Here is a 16,479-nt window from a genome sequence, read left to right on the forward strand (position 1 = left end):
GTCAGTGGCTGTGTTGTTGTTCATTTGTGGATTTCTATCTTGACCTTGACACTAAAAGGCACTCGCGTGGGTCTCCATGCAGGTTGTTGCCATCCGTTGCCAAAGGCAAAACTGCTTGCTGTGACATTACATGACACATGTTCCGAAAGATTCTACCCATAGAGGGCAGACCAGAGTGAAATATCTCAATAACTGTCGAATGGATTGCCATTACATTTTATACAGACATGAGTGGTCCCCAGTGGATTCATCCTACACATTTGGTGATCCCCTGACTTTTCTTCCAGCCCCACCATAAAGTTGAAATTCATGTTTTTGACTGAAATGTCTCCACAACTATTGGATGGATGGATTGTCATTAAAAGTTGGTACATACACACAATAAAGCTTGAAGGGCTTTCTGTAATGAGCAAATGAATCATGTGTTACCACGACAACTAAGGTTACCTGACTATCGTTCCCATGACGACTTTTGGAGCAGCAGCCGTTTGTTCGAGCTGCGGGACTGTTGTCAGAGTAATGGCCAGTCCCATATTTAAGATCGCTGATACAAATTTACACCACAAAGGCTTCATTTTTACGAAAGTAACAAAATACGGGTGAGCTATCATCGAATTCAAGTGAAGTGTGTCCACAAATTAAAACACTCAGACAGGCACAAACTGAATTTATTATCATTTTAATGGCGTTATCTGTTAATGAGGCATAACAGTAGTCTGCAAGCTACGACACGAAAAAACACAGCTAAAAACACCAAATATGTTGAAGGCTTTTCATTTTTCAACACATACAGTACAAAACACTGATAACAGAGCAAATCTGAGCAAATTCACAATTAGTAAAGCAACGTCACCAACACTCCCGCTGACATCTACTGAATATCTATGAGGGAAAAGGAGTCTAATCTTTACTTCTCCTAAGAATAATCTGCAGTTACATCCTACGCAGCAAGCTGGATTCTATCATTTAATCCTTTTTGGTGGTTACGTTTTCAAATTTCACTGTCATCAAATGAACTAGAGACACATACACACAAAAAGATAATATATAGCTTACTCAGATGTTCTTTGTTCCCAAGTACTTTACAGTTTGTTTGATTTGTTGTTTGTTTCATGCCATACTATATCTGGTCCATGTCAGGGAGCTCCAGGTCCGTCTCACTGAGGTACTGGCTGCAGTTGGGGTCGCCCCTCACGGTGGGGGCTGATGGGATAGGTCGTCCGGTGTGAGGGTTGACGCACCAGCACTCACCCCTCTGACCATGAAGAGACATCTTGCACTGAAACACAAAACGCTGTGTTGTAGTTTATTTCTGTGTGTTTCTATGTCGTTTTTGTTCATGGTGACAACCCTGAATATGTATAATATATGTTGTTTGTGCAAAAATACACAGAAAAAGTGTGTATTATCAGTTTTACAATGCACATATTCCAATTAGATCCCCCTTTTTTTCATTAACGCAGCAGTATTCAAATAAATATCTTAATAATAATAATGCTTTATTAAAAGTATTAACAAAATAAATGCTAAACAAATGTGTTTCTATGATTTAGTAGAAGATAAAGTGACATAAATTAACTGTAGCCAGACTTAGAATTTGGTAAGTACATCAAGGGGTAAACAAAGGATTCAGTGGTTTTTGGCTGTGAAAATACAATGATGCTTTACCCACCTTCTCTCCTCTAAATACTTGCATATTATCAGGTGGCTACACCCTCTCCGCCTACCATCCTCTTTCCCCAAATGCCTGGAGTCACCTGTTTGAGGTTATACTGCCCCCTCTTGTCACAGTTGGGGATGTGCAGGGCGTACAGGTCTTCCAGGGGACCTCGGTTATCTCTGAAGGGCATCTTGGATATCCTCTCCAGGATCTGGTCGAGCTCCTGCTGACACTGAGTCTTGAAAACAGCGAAGACAACAACAATATAGTCATGTGCGCAGCCCCGTATCGCATGTGTTGAGAGTGAAATGCGGTTGGCCTCTGGCAAAAAACGTTCTGTACAAATGATTCCATTCATTCAAATGTCTGTGCAGAGAAATTAAAGTATAAAAAAGTCAAATCTGATCTTTTTATATAACTTCTTTAAATGTTTTATTTAGAAAATATGAAATCTGATTTTAATAAAGCTTTAATAAAGTCCATGCACACAACAGAAAACTATTCCAGATACATCAACACCAAGATGTGTTTGCAAGGCAATCACTTTTTTCACTTGCTATGCTACATAAAATCTCATATAAAAGACACACAGATTCATGCACATACACACAATAAAGCTGAAGGGCTTTTTGTAATGAGCAAATGAATCATGTTTTCTTGCCAGTAATGAATAACAACTCTTGCCAGTGACCTCAGGTTTACCTCACAAATCGACAGAGCCAAATGTCTTGTTGAGACAGTTATAAGTTTCTGGTAGAGCAATAACCTTTAAATGATTTTTATGGTGGATGGAAAATACCACGATGCCGGTTATAAATGCCCAGGGTTCACCCGTGAGTCCCAGCTCCAGGATACAGAGAGAGTCAGGTGTATTTAAGGTCAGTAATTATCTGGATTTTGATTAAAGGGCAGTGACTGGTGGGAGTGTTGAACGGAAGAAAAAGGAACTGGAGAAAAAAAGCATTTTCTTTGTGCCATGACTGTTTTAATCCCCTTAAAATGATTATTTGGTCTTTGCTGTATTTCCTTCTCAGGCTTTGAAATTAATTCAACGTGCACAAGTATTACCTATGAACAGGTTCAAGTGTTAACTGCACTTCTAATATAGCAATAAAACACTTTTTAATGCAGCATCCATACATCAACAGCTGCTGTACCAGAGGCACTGCGCTCCTGTTTTCTTTCCTCAGTAGTTTAACAAAAGACTGGCACTAGCTGACTGTTCTTATTACTCCATATATTACTTTTTCTTCTCATAGTAAAACACCTGCTGTCACTCACACAGTGCTTTGTGTTTAACTCCAAACTTTAACTCACTGTCCCTATTTATTCTGCGTTGCAACCTCTATGTGACACTAGTTTTTTGGAAATGTCAGCAAATAATCAATTGTGGGAAATGTGAAGTGCTACAGCAAACACTAGATAAATATAATAATAATAATAATAATAATAATAATAATAATAATAATAATAATAATAATAATAAAATATAAGGAGCTGTAAGGTTCTTTTGTACTAGAAAACAACTGATATTTGGTTATAAGACTTTTACCAGCAAGTAAAACACTATTACTAGGAAATAATGTTGAAGAAATCATCTTAACGGAAAAACTGAGGAATATTTTAAGACTACAAGAAGCAAAAATGAACATTACACAAGACTCAAGAGTTACAAATTAATCCATCAGCAGGACTGCATGAGTGATGGAAAACATGTGAACGTGTTTCCCAGTCAGTTTTTGTTTTACTGTTATTATTTAATGTTGCAGATCTTTTGCCAATTAAGGTCCGAGTGAGAGAACAAAAGAGGAAGAAAAAGCGCTCTGGTATCAGGATGATTTATGAATCCAAATTCCATTTCATCAAATATGTCAGTGATGACAAATTGCTTACAATTTATAAAGTTGAAACAGCAGTCAGATGTTGTTGCCACAAGATGTGATTTTGTGCCTGAAGGTATGGCAAAGGAAAAACTGACAAATTGTTACACATTACACATTAAGAAAAGTAAAACATCTGGTGTGAAAGTTCAACCTACATTTGTGATTATGGCACATATGTATATATAATACATATGCTACAATTCTCAGGGGAGGGGGGGGGGGTAGATTCAGACCTTTCTAAACTTCTTCTGGTTGATTCCCGGGCTTGGATTTAACATTTCAAGAGCTTAGAACATACTTCCTTTGCCACGCCTCACCTGTTTGGGCCGTGCAGGTTTCACCTCTTCCACCTTGTTGGTCTTCATCTTGGTCTTCATCTCGTGTCTGTGCTGGCGTACAGCGCTCTCTTTGGGTCCGAGCCAGGTGGTCTCTTTACTGGGTTTCCGGATGGCCGGGATCTCACTCACACCCTGCTCAGGAAGCGGCTCCACAGCCTCCCCTGCAGACACAAAGTCCATGAAATGTAAATATAAGGATTCCGACTTTCTACTGTAGTTCACAGTGTAAATTAAAAATTGCATTGCATTGCGGAGTAGAAAATAAATTGGGCAGGAAAGGACTTCAGAGTCTTGTTCAAGGACTCTTTGACGTATTGGCTACAAAAAGCATTCAACCTGTGACTTTTCAGGATGCTCTCTCTGTGCACTTAGCTGCTCTGTTGCCCTCCTGTTGTCATTTTGGTAATGGATTGGGCTTTTTAGAGGCTGGAAGTGGGCTGAAATAAGCTTCAAATTGCACAGATCATTTGTCAGAGTGACAAAGTTAGAGGTCTGCTCTGCTAAAAAGGTTTCGGGAAATGGCAGAGATGACGCTGATCCTGCACTCTTTGCTCCTTGAGGGGAATAAAATGAAAACGTTCTCCCTTTTTGATAGACTAGAGAGAAATGCAAGATGCCTCATGTCCTAACAAACAGACTCCTTTTCCTTTGTTAAAAAATTGGGAACAAACTGATCCGTCTTGATGAAAACGTAATGTAGTTTTCTATGCAATCTAATTACCCTTTTCTCTTCTTTACTCATATATTTTATTTTTGCTGGGGAGTGGAGTACTGAACATAGAATATAATCAGAATTTTCCCACATCCCTCCCACTGTGTCCGACAGTTGGTCCTAATTAACTACGGGAGCCAAACGGCCAATTCGGGGAAGGCCATCAGCTGATCTAGCTCACCTGGACCCTCCAGGATACAAAAGCTAGAATATGACATCAACTTTTCCTTCAGCTGGCTGTCACTCTGCCTTTTCTTTCTTTTAATTTTGGCACAATTCAAGGCCTCCACAGCAAATATATCACTCTGACTTTGCTAATTTCCACTCTCTATTGTTTATTTGATTCAGGTTCACATTTTGTGCAAGTTTATTTCTTATGTTTGCAACAATTTTCCACATTGCCACAATTGACATATTCTCTAAAGATAGTGTTGGGAGGGCGGGGGGGGTAAGCTCTAAAGTGTCCAAACCACTGTTAAAATGCTCTGAAATGCATCAGCACAATCAATGAGTCACTACCTACAATCCTTGCCTTTCTCATAGAGCGAAGCAACCACATGCAGCTTCGTTAACAAGCTTGTGGGCTGAGAAAAGTTGGCCGCTGCTGAACCTTAGTCACAGTCAGGTTTCCATGGTTGCTTTTTTCCTTACTAGTGTGATTTAATTTCATGAGCAGATGTTAAAAGTGGTGATAAATGAACAAAATCTAGGTTTTACACTTTTATAAAACTAGTATTTGAGGACTACATGACAAATTTAGCCTCTATTTGAGGTCTCCACAGTTTGAAATGATTATATTTGGTCTCATTGGGTATCAATACATATAGCCTGTCTAAGTGGATCCAAATGGACTCAAGCTATCGCCTCTGCACCATAATCAACACAGAAAAATATATTTTTTAGGCCAAACAGAGCATTGTAAAGTGCAGGGGGAAATGACCCAAAAGGTTCAAAATGATGGGTCTAACTCCTAACATAAGTACCACTTGTAAGCTATTTATGATTGCATTAAAAGGATGTTACAGTGTGAAATCAAAATGCACTATTTCAAAAAATGTTTAACAACTGAGTAGCTCAGTGATCTGACCACTAAAACAGCAAGGCCAGGGCAAAATCCCTCCCTCTACAACAATAAAAAGGTCAGTTGTGCATATCTGGAAATCACACTAAAAAGACGACCAGGGATTCCCACTGCCCGCAAATGGATTGCTTGTACTGCTTCTATCACTGACGCTATGTTAAATAGCAGTTCCCGTGGCCATCTAGTGATTCCTCCAGGTGGTTTTCGTTGAGTTAGACCTTCTCCTCTCTCCTTGGAGTCTTGTTAAACATCAACCTAAAAAAAAAATACCCCTCTCTTCAAACAGATGGAGCAAACAATGTGAGAGGCCATCAAGTCCAACCCAACATGTTGTTTCTGACAACAGCGCATACTTAGGGGTTGAGGGTTAACGGAGAGGGAGTGGAAAAGGAGCATCATTCCAAACAGGCTGATTTTTGTAAAAATGATGTACATTCCTCAGAAAGCAACAGGTCACGTCTCACTTCAGTTTAGATGATAAGAATATTTCAGGTCGTGAATACACATACCAGAGGATTGTGTTTCCTTTCACTGAATTTTCCAGCAAAGCATATTTCACCTACTCTGGACTTCACTTGACACCCAAAGGAAAGAAGGGAAATAAGCACAGACAGTAGAGAAGGTCAAGTAGTCGACCAGTAAGAGGATCACAGTTATGCAAGGGCCAAATTACAACATGCAGACTTGTGGAAATGCATTTGCAGAATGAAAGCGAGTGTCTGTTACTGGTGGTGGCGGACTGGAGAGGCATTCTCTGCGCTCTGCAAGAGGTAAATTTGACATCCGGTTGTAGAATATGATTACAAAAGGCCTAAGACAGAACGGGAGAAAGGAAATTCCAAACGAAGCAATAACAAGGTGCTGGCGCCTTTTGCCATCAGATAGATCTGGTGTTGTTGGACTTCGGCTCCCCCTATGACGCTCCAACACGCTCTCTCTGGCTTTTCTTTGAAGACTGAGTTTCCTCCCAAAAAAGGTTTTGCTGTCTTATATAATTCTCACAGTATCCAAGTGCAATACCTTCACTTGCTCTCTTCTGTGGAAACCTGATATGTTTACTCAATTACACAGTCTGGGCGCACATACACACACACAAGCTTCCTCTCGAATGTACACACACACACACACACGCAAACACAGAGGGTCAGGACCCCACTTTTAGGGGGCACTAGGCCTCTGCAGTCCAAGCCGTTCCACAGCGGTGGGCTTGGGATCAGCAGTATCAACAGAGCAGCAGGCCTACTGTCCAGTCTACTGCTTGAGTTGATCCTCACACAATGGCCCGAGAGGCTTCCTTTCTATATCTGATCCATGTCGAATTCCCTGATGGCACGTAAGCCAGAAGTGTCATGTCTGATTGTTCAGATTCTGGTCAACTGAGCAAATGGCAGACTTGGCCGGTTCGTGGAGAATGGAAAGGTTGAAAAAGGAAAGACCCAAGCAGAATTTCAGCTCCATCCTATTTCCATGGATACAAATAGACCCTTGCTTAATTGTCGGACAAACTCATAGATGTTGACTGGTTAGATTAGCTTAAAAGATAGACTTTCACTGCGTGTTGAGCGTGTTACCCTTCAATTGAATTGGTTCTCTAGTTATGTCCATCATCAGGCGTTTGGTCATTTATGTGTGTGTCCGTGTGTATCCGTCCACAGCTAATCTTGCAAACTACTGGACCTATCAGCCTAATATTGTTTGTGCACATTTATGACTGTATGCTCAAGGTTGCAGTGATGCACGTAGTCCTGTAGGGGTTAATTATTTTGGCCTTTGTTGTGGCTAAAAAAAACAACATCCATACAAAAGTTTGGTCTCATCTTGAACTGGAGCATCTGTATATTAATTCCATACCTGATATATTATGATCCACTAAAGTTAGGCACAATATGAGATGAATAAGTCCTCATTTATGTTATCTTCACTGCCATCTCTAGTGTAAGGGAGGTTGTGTAGGTACAGGGCCCTGCATTTACAAATGACGTAACACATAAACACAAAAGTGGTTGTGTGACAGAAAGTGTATGGATGCCGTGCGTTCACGCATTGTTTGTGTAGAGAAAAGGGTCTACATGTAATAAAATGGAAATGCCATTTTAATTTGAATTTCATATCTGTTTTAGAAGAGTTTAAGCTCACTATGTATATCCACTACCAGTACACTACTATAGATATATATATATGTAAATGTTTAATGAAAGCCAGTGGCTGGTGATACATATACAATGGGGATAATACTTGTCCTTGTTAGCTTATGTAATAGCAGGAACTATTTTTTTTGTTTTTGTCAAAGTTAAATAACAACTTTATTAATATATAAATTATTAATTAATTAATTAGTCTTTTCTTTATATCTTTTCAGAAGGTGTTTACTAATTCACTAACTTAAGGACAAAGGTCATTGTACTTGTGCACAAGGCATTCAAACTGCAACCAAAGACATTTGGAAAGCAACCGTCTGACTCTGGAAAGTGAACTATCCCTTTAAATGCCGGAATGTGGAAATTTGTGAAAAAGAACATCTTTCTCAATATGGCTTTTAATGCAGCTCTGAGGTGTGAAATAGGTCACGTGCCACTTAAGAAGTTGATGAAAGGCACTGTGAAGAGTTGCTCCGTTGCGAGGCCTAGTGGGACTGTTTTCCTTGAAACACAAACTCAGCAAAGTGCAGATATGTTTACCTTCCAGGCTTTCTGGCCCGCAACAGTCATCTAAAAGCAGGCATTGGACAGGCTCTGGCACGTACGTACACACTGCGGTATCCAAGGACAGGCATCTCGCTTGCTACCGGCACCGCTGGGTGAACTCTGGGGCGAATGTACGGGACCTAAACTAGGACATGAAGCGAGGCAAGCTGGAACACATCGAATTTGTAAGGCATTACTTGCAGCTATCACTAACAATCATTCTCAACCACTGTAGGAGAGATATAAGGATGAGATAAGGATGAGTAGACAGAGAGTGCAAAACCTTTTGGGGTCAAAAAACTCCTGGGTTACAGTCATTATTATTACGCTGAATGTAAACTTCAGAATGTAAATTCTGACCACTCAGATGGTGATGGGACATTGTCAACCTATAGAGGACTATTTGTTAGAGCTGGAAAATTTAAATTGAAGTTTACATGGTCCTAAAGTGAGGTTACATAGTTTTTGCCTAAAGACGTTGAAGGCAACAACAACAAGAACATCAGAGTTAGATCAGGAATTCCACTCCTGTTTTTCTTGGAAACGCAAAGGCATAGGTACAGTAGGAACGGATTTGCATTATAACATCATATAACTTTTTATCTTCACAAACTAATAACACTTTCAAAACCACTGAATCAAAGAAGCGTTCAAAGATACAACTGCATCTTTCTCCTGATCATATCGTTCATTCCTTAAATATTAACACATCATTGGAGAAACTAGGCCCCATTCTGCAAATATTCACATATCTATTCATAAGGCGAGCAGGTTATAAACACTTTACTCATCTGCTGTCAATGCCTAATGAGGTGGGGAACTCTGCACATTAGCACACTAGTTAAAGCAAATTATTTAAAGGACCAGTGCGTAGGATTCAGTGGTATTCAGCGGTTGCAGATTGCAATCATTTAAATACAGCTCAGCCTTTCAAGAGTGTGTGAAACTCAAAAATGTGAAAAAACCCCTATTGAGAGCTGGTGTTTGATTTGTCCATTCTGGGCTACTGTAGAAACATGGCAGCCTCCGTGGAAGAGGACCCGCTCCCTCTGTCGATATAAAACAACCCATTCCAAGGTAACAAAAACACAACAATTTAGATAAAAACATAACTATGAATATTATATTCCATTTTTCCTGTAGCCTCACCATAATATCTACTCAATGATTTGGCACAGAAAAATTTGTACAGACATTCATCGTTTACAAATATGACGAATCCTGATGGCGATCCACTTCGTTTAACTCTAGCGCCACAAAAGTGGGCGTGAGAGTGATCATGGAGTCACTGTTTGCCTCCACCCTCAACCCCCTCGCCTCCATTGTTGCCAGAGGACAAGGGAAAACTATTTCAAGAAATAGAAAAGTGTCTTCAAGAAATGGATGATGGCAATGAGGAAGACGATATACAGTAGATAGAACACTTAATTTTTATATCTTGCCATGTAAAACTGTTAAAAAGCAAGTTCAGAAACTGTTCCTCTGCCCTGCAACTCCCTATGTGCCCTTCCCCTGCAGTGTCAGTAGCATTTCAGACAGTGTTTGTATTGTCTTAAATCACCCTTGACCAAAGAAGAGGGTGGGAAGTTATTCTGGATCTCAATAAGCACGAGGAGATTCTTGGCACGGGTACACGTGATGCTGACGCCTGGGGGGGATGGCACAAATGTGCCTGTTTTTGGAGAAGCCTGGGGTGGGGGGGATTATCTCAGAGCTATTTCAGTCCTGCGGGCTCCGTCTGGATGCCCGCGCAGGTACACAGGAATGCCCCTTGTTAGCTAACAATGTTATTCCAGCGGACCAGATGGCACAGGAGTTTTCCACTTTTCTTTCTGCTTCATTTGTCCTCTCCATAACTACTTGAATAATCTCAAGGTTTTCCCTTTTTGTTTTTCAAACTTGTAAAGCGGACTCTGGTTATGCAAAATTACCACAGAAACCAAATGTTGTTTCAAGGATTAATTACCAATTAACAGTATCTCATAATAAAGAAGGGGCACCATAGTAGTCGCATCACATTTTCTAATTTATGTGACGTTCAACCAACCAGCTATGGGCTCTGTTTGGGCTCTGTTAATCAGCTTGTTCCCTCTCGAGGTCATATATGGTGTGATCCCAGTCAAAACAACCAAACGCCCATCCAATCTGATTAAAGGATCCTTTATTTGGGTCCAGGTTTCTGTGGGAACAGAATATCAAGTGATACTGTGCATAAACAAAGAGCGTAAGGGGAAGGTTGTGGGTGTTCCAATAGGGAGTCATTTCAGCTGTGCACTCAAAATGAGTGAAATATTTTTGTTATTAGTAAAAGTCTAAAATTAAAAGAAAAAAAATCTTTTTTATTATTATTAAAATCTTAAAATCACCCCATTTTAATCAGTTATCATCGTACTTACAATTCTTCCAAGAGTATCTCATTTAATCTTATTTTCACGACATCACAGAGAAGATTTATGATGTTGTATTAATCCTCATGGTCTCAAAGCATGATACTCCATTATAACTTGTCGGTTTTAAGATGCCAGATACTGAAACCAAGACCAGAGTGGGCTCAGTGGGAAAGATGGGTCATACATGTAGTGTGCGTATGTTCCTGAACTGTCATAGTCTTTAGATAGTCTGTTAAACATCTGCAGACAGAGCAAAACAGATGAAATGTTACATGTTTTAACACATCTGGATTGCTTTGGTATGAAGCTTAAGAGTTAAATATAATCTCTATATATCTCATTTTAAGTTTTGCATATTAATTGAGATACTTGAGGCACCAAATTAAGTCAAAACTTTGCTTCAAGTAGCAGCATTTGAAATATCTTTTTCTGCAGGTTAGATAAATTAAAGAAATAAAATATTTTCTTAAATTGCCAGTGTAGTTGCCTGCAGTGTCACACATGCAGGCAATCACAGACATGCAGCACATACAAGCGCACAGATCAGAGATGCTAAAGAGACAAGAGGTAACATCAGAGCGAATAGGATTTGGTTTTAGTATTCAACTTAACCAAATGCTTCATATTTACGTGTTTTCCACATGTCTGAGTGGTTTCATGCATAATTTCAAGCTCCATCTGGGCACCGCAGAAACATCACAGGCTATTTGCTTAAATTGGAGTGTCACAGTAACATCTCCATCTCTGCTGCTGCAGATAAAGTACAGGAGTGGGTGTTTGAGACCATATGCTGAGCAATTTAAACTTCAAGTTACTGCATTTACATATCTTTGAAATATTGTACAAAACAGGAATACAATCATCTTATAATGGACGGAAAATTAACTATTTTAATAATGAATTGCCATCTTTTATGCAAAAATGCTAAAAGATTTGTTGCTCCCAGGATCTCAGATGTGAGGATTTTATGCTGCAATATCTTTGAGTTTTAGACTGTTGGTTGGACAAAACAAGACATTTGAAGACGTCAGCTTGGACTGTGACAAATTATAGCAGAGAAGATAATAGATGAATCAATAATGAAAATAATAATTAGTTGCAGCCCTACTTATAATGCAATATTCACTAAAACCTATAAAAGGGAATCTTCAGTGCTGCCCACGTCTAATAAACTTCCTGCTGATTTTAACAAGACATTACTGCAGTCTGAAATTACTCTATGCACTCTGGGGAGGTGATTTCGAAGAGATTTATGAAGCAATATCTGTTTCTTACTTTATGAATTAATTCGCTGTAATTAGGTGCTTTGATCATTTCAAAACAGTGAACAAAAATTGCCTTTGGTCTGGACCAGAGAGGGAAATAAGCCAGAGCCAGTACATTTAATCAGTTTCATTAAAAAGAAAACAAAAACCCAAATTAGTTCTAGTTAGCACTTTTTGAAAGCATCACTGTACAGTTTACAATAGTTTAGAGATTTCTTTCATATTTGGTATTTAAGCAACTGCAATATTGGTTTTTATATGCAGCGTTACTTCATGAGCCAAATAAAACCCTTTGGGCCGAGTGCAAAGAACAGATATTTGTATCCTTCACACGTATGTAATCTCCCATTCACTCTCCTACATTTCCCTCCCCTTGCAGACTTTGTATCCCTTTCCCTACAGTCAATCTTTTCTCTTACGTGATCATTCTAGGGGTCGAAGGAATACTGGCTCTGACCTTTGACCCCTTTGCTATTATTTGTTTGCAGTGCTGATCCAGGAGGTCACGGGGACTGTACTGCTGCTATCATCGCAAGTTGCGACAGATAAGGCAAAAACGTGCTGTAAAACCTCTACAAATGTAATTTAAGAAGATATAGTCATTGCTTTTGTCAGGGGGTTATATGTCAAACGGATAAGGACTTAAATTAGTAACTCTGAAATGTTACCCAGTCCTATTACACTGTATTGCGTCCAGTGATGAAGTTTAAGATCTGTTATTTGTGTCTGTGCCATTTAATTTGAATAAAATAAGCATGGAAAACAGGACGACAGGATGTTGAGGCTCATAAACATCCAAATAAAGCAGCTGCAACATCTCATTCTTTGATTCTTTGCCCAGGGTGTCAAATCAGCTCAAGAGTCACAGCTCAACTTAATACGACCGTTGAATTACTGAATTATAATCAGCCTTTTCTGTCTTTAATTTACAGATTAATTCCTGGAACAAAGGAGATGCGGTGGATAGCCAGAATGTAAAAGTTTGCTCTCAACCTTCCAACAGCCCCTGTGAGCTGATTTCTATCAGGGATTTCATTACGAGAAGAATATATGAGAGGAAATCAAGTCTGTGTATCTCAGACAGGGCCAAATGAATAGTAGGAGATTGACAGCAACCGTCTGTAACACCAACAGTACATTAATTACGTTTTATCAGAAAAATTTCAGTTTTGACCTGAGAAGAAGTCTGATGGCCTGTTCCGCTCTGCTCCCTAGTGATAAAAAATATTTTCCTTTCATTTTTTTGACCTTGAAAAAGCTCTCTTCCTCTGTCTTTGTCAGAAAACTCTCTCTCGTCTGCAGCAGCGAGGCTTTTCTCCGAAACAGCTCCGCTTTCTAGAGCCAATGTCTGAGCTTTTACTCTTTAATTTGCACGCCACCTTACTAAAGCTCACAGCTTTCAACCTGCAAAACGAAGCACAGCCTGACCCAAACCTGAGAAAAAAAAATCTTTGATACCTAACAAATTGCCTTGTTGCAAGCAAGCCTTAACATGATGCGTCAATCTATTTTGCTCTTATGTAACTCTGCAATCCATGCCTCTTTTATTACTTCACTGTTATTGTTTGAAGAGGGCTTTGCTGTGTAAGGTTACATAAATGGAGAATTAAGTCATTATGATGTCTGATTAGTAGATCACAAATGTGTCTTGACCTTTTGTCAGTGTGCTTGAGAGTCCTCGCAGAGTACAAGGTTACTCTGAACGTCGTCTCCGGTAGTTTCTCTACGTTCCAGTAGTTCAGTGCCAAAATAAACACATGTCAGTCTGGAGGTAAACTCTGACAAAGCCCGGATTTTGGAAATGAGTAGAAATCACACCCCGGCAGGCTCCACTGGACACTCATTGACTGTGTGTGTTTGCAGCTCAAAATCAGCCAATTAATGAGGCTGTTTACTTTTCTTCTTCTCCACTGTGACCTGTCCCTGTCTAAACACAAACCACATGAGTCTTGCTGGCTCCAGGCCGCACGAAGCTCCACTGTGATCCCTCCTGCACGTACGTCCAGCTCATTTCCCAGGTGGACAACCCAGTTAATGTAGTCACTGTCAACAGCAGTTCATAGTTACTTCTGGTCAAAGCCTAGAGTCCACTTTTCCAATCAATGCAGCATTCCTCCTGCTGTCTCTCTCTCTGTTTCTTTCTCTCCACTCCCCTGTGGAAATGTCAACATCAATACTATGATGTTTTCTGTGTCCATCCCACTGAGTACAACTTCTGGGAATTTTGCAAGCCACTACCTTGTTCTATGCTACAGTGTTTTAAGTGAGGGGGGGTGGTATTGGGAAAGGCTGGAGGGCCAGCTGTTTGGAGCATAGCTGAGGTTAACTTGGGCAGAGTGACTGTTTCCTTTTGTTTCTCTCTCCACATGCACACCAGGATGATTCACAACACTTTAAGCAGACTTTAATGGGAGTGTAAGAAAACCTCGTGCAACAAGCATAAAATAGGTCATTACTGCAGTGGAAGTTAAGGAATTGCACACCTTGAATGCACAGTAAAGGACATGAGCAATACAGTAAAGCACCATTATAAATCTAGCAAAGTGCTGGTAGTACAAACTTCCAGATTATTTCAAGTCTGTAGGTAACTCGTTGTGGCAAAGAGCTTAAAGCAGGCAATAAAAGGGTGCATAATTACCCATTAATGTTAAAAAAAAAAAAAAAAAAAGGATCCACTGCAGGCATCAAAGCAAAATTATATGCAATATCACAAAAATATCAAGTGCAAAACGATCGCTGGAACTTCACTATTGACTAACAGTCCCTGTCTGACATAGATTTTGTGCTCAGCCTTCATGACAATGCAATATTTCTACATCAGTATTCCTCATGCTGCAGTCTAGACAGTGTCATTAAAAATTGATAGAAGAAAACCAGGTTTCCAGTAAACTGACTGACCGCTGGTTTGCTCCCGGTGCTCCTGGCTCAAAGTGGTCGTTTCGGTGTCCACTTTGCGCCGGCACTGGCCCTGGCCCTGCACCAGTTGCTCCAGGGGAAGCTCCGAGTCGGGCGTCGGGTAGCACCGCAAACCGGTGGAGCACCTCGGGGTGTACACGCCGCACATCTCGCCCTCTTGCCGGGCGCACACGGGGCAGCACCCGCAGCCCGGTTCGCGCACTATCTCCGCGCAAGTCTCGGTGAGCTTTGGGCACAGCGCCTGGCGCTCCGCGGTGCAGCCCGGGCAGCGGAACACCATCTCGGCCAGGGAGGCACCGGCGAGAGACGCGGAGAGGATCAGCAAGCTGTAGCCCGCGTACGACATTGTTACAGGCATGAGGTTTTTGGTCATTATCATGGGGCGATGGAAGGCAATCCCAAGTGGGGGAAAAAGAAGGGGGAAGAAATGTATGCGAACAGGTGAAGCCGGGGGCTGGGAGGTCTGCTGGGTCCTACAAATTCCCAGGTTTGCTCTTGGGGCCACATGTTGGTGCTGACTTGGGAAGATTACAAGACTACAGGATTTAGTTCAAATGTCATCTTATAGATCTGATGAAATATTGGCAGCAAGATGCACAGGATACTCGAGAAAATATTAATTTGCGCTCCAGTACTTATTGTAATCTTTCTCCTCAAACTGGCTGACAGCCCAGAATGAGAATAATGATCTAAAAAGTTGGGGTGAATAGGCTAAATTGAAATAATTTACATCTGGCTAGCCCCTCTTGTTAGAACAGCTGTTCCGAGCCTTTTCTGCTAATGATGCTTTCAAAGATGGATGTATTTACTCCCTTTGCACAAATCACCAATTCATGTCAGACGACCATTTTTAGACGTATCCTAGTATATGTTAAATATATTAAATTAAATCTCAGCACAGGCGTTCAGATTTTCCTCCTAAAGGGACAGTCACATCATTTATCACCTTGAACAAATACTGTCTTTCTTGTCCTCATTCATTATTCCATGTTTATTTTTTATGATTGTTATTGCAAGATAACTCAAAAGAAGACAAGTGTCCCTATCAGCATCTTTTAATTCCCCTCTAGGCGACCTGCTTTTCTCTGGTAGAGCATGACCCCCTGACCTCCGACCTCTTCCTGGCAATTAATAAATAAAACTGTTGCCCTGATTGTAAAACAGAATTTATAACACAGACGTAGATGTGAAGCTTGAACTCCAGTATCAAAAACAAGGCAGTAAATTATAGCTTCCTGGCTGGAAGATTCATATACATACTGTGTGGCATGTTTGTTTCAATCAGCACAGTCTGCCCCAACTCCCAGACTGCATAAATAAATAAACAAACAAACAAAAGGACTATGTGCAGAGCATTCCTTACATGGAAAGACCTCCCCACCGTGGCAGACATGTCCATTGACACTCAATTAAAACTCGCCAGCTGCTACCAACTTATATGCCTGTGTACAGTAATGCTACTGTGCACATATACAGCAATGTTTCCTATCGATCGGTGAGGCCAAGCCTTGAGGTGTCGTGCTTGCCCACCGAACAAGCTCCTATTAACC

General features: G+C 40.5%; 1 protein-coding gene across 1 annotated transcript; it reads right to left on the reverse strand.

Moving 5' to 3' along the window:
- Window positions 1-663: 663 nt before the first annotated feature.
- Window positions 664-15,376, reverse strand: igfbp2a (insulin-like growth factor binding protein 2a). The gene is made up of 4 exons (XM_051428053.1): window positions 14,912-15,376; window positions 3,861-4,042; window positions 1,758-1,898; window positions 664-1,279 (listed from the first exon to the last, which is right to left on the reverse strand). The coding sequence occupies exons 1-4, from the start codon at window positions 15,306-15,308 to the stop codon at window positions 1,121-1,123; spliced, it is 879 nt and encodes a 292-aa protein (XP_051284013.1). The 5' UTR covers window positions 15,309-15,376; the 3' UTR covers window positions 664-1,120.
- Window positions 15,377-16,479: the final 1,103 nt, after the last annotated feature.

The sequence above is a fragment of the Dicentrarchus labrax genome, unplaced genomic scaffold (assembly GCF_905237075.1).
Source record: "Dicentrarchus labrax unplaced genomic scaffold, dlabrax2021, whole genome shotgun sequence".
In the NCBI taxonomy this organism is placed as follows: domain Eukaryota; kingdom Metazoa; phylum Chordata; class Actinopteri; family Moronidae; genus Dicentrarchus; species Dicentrarchus labrax.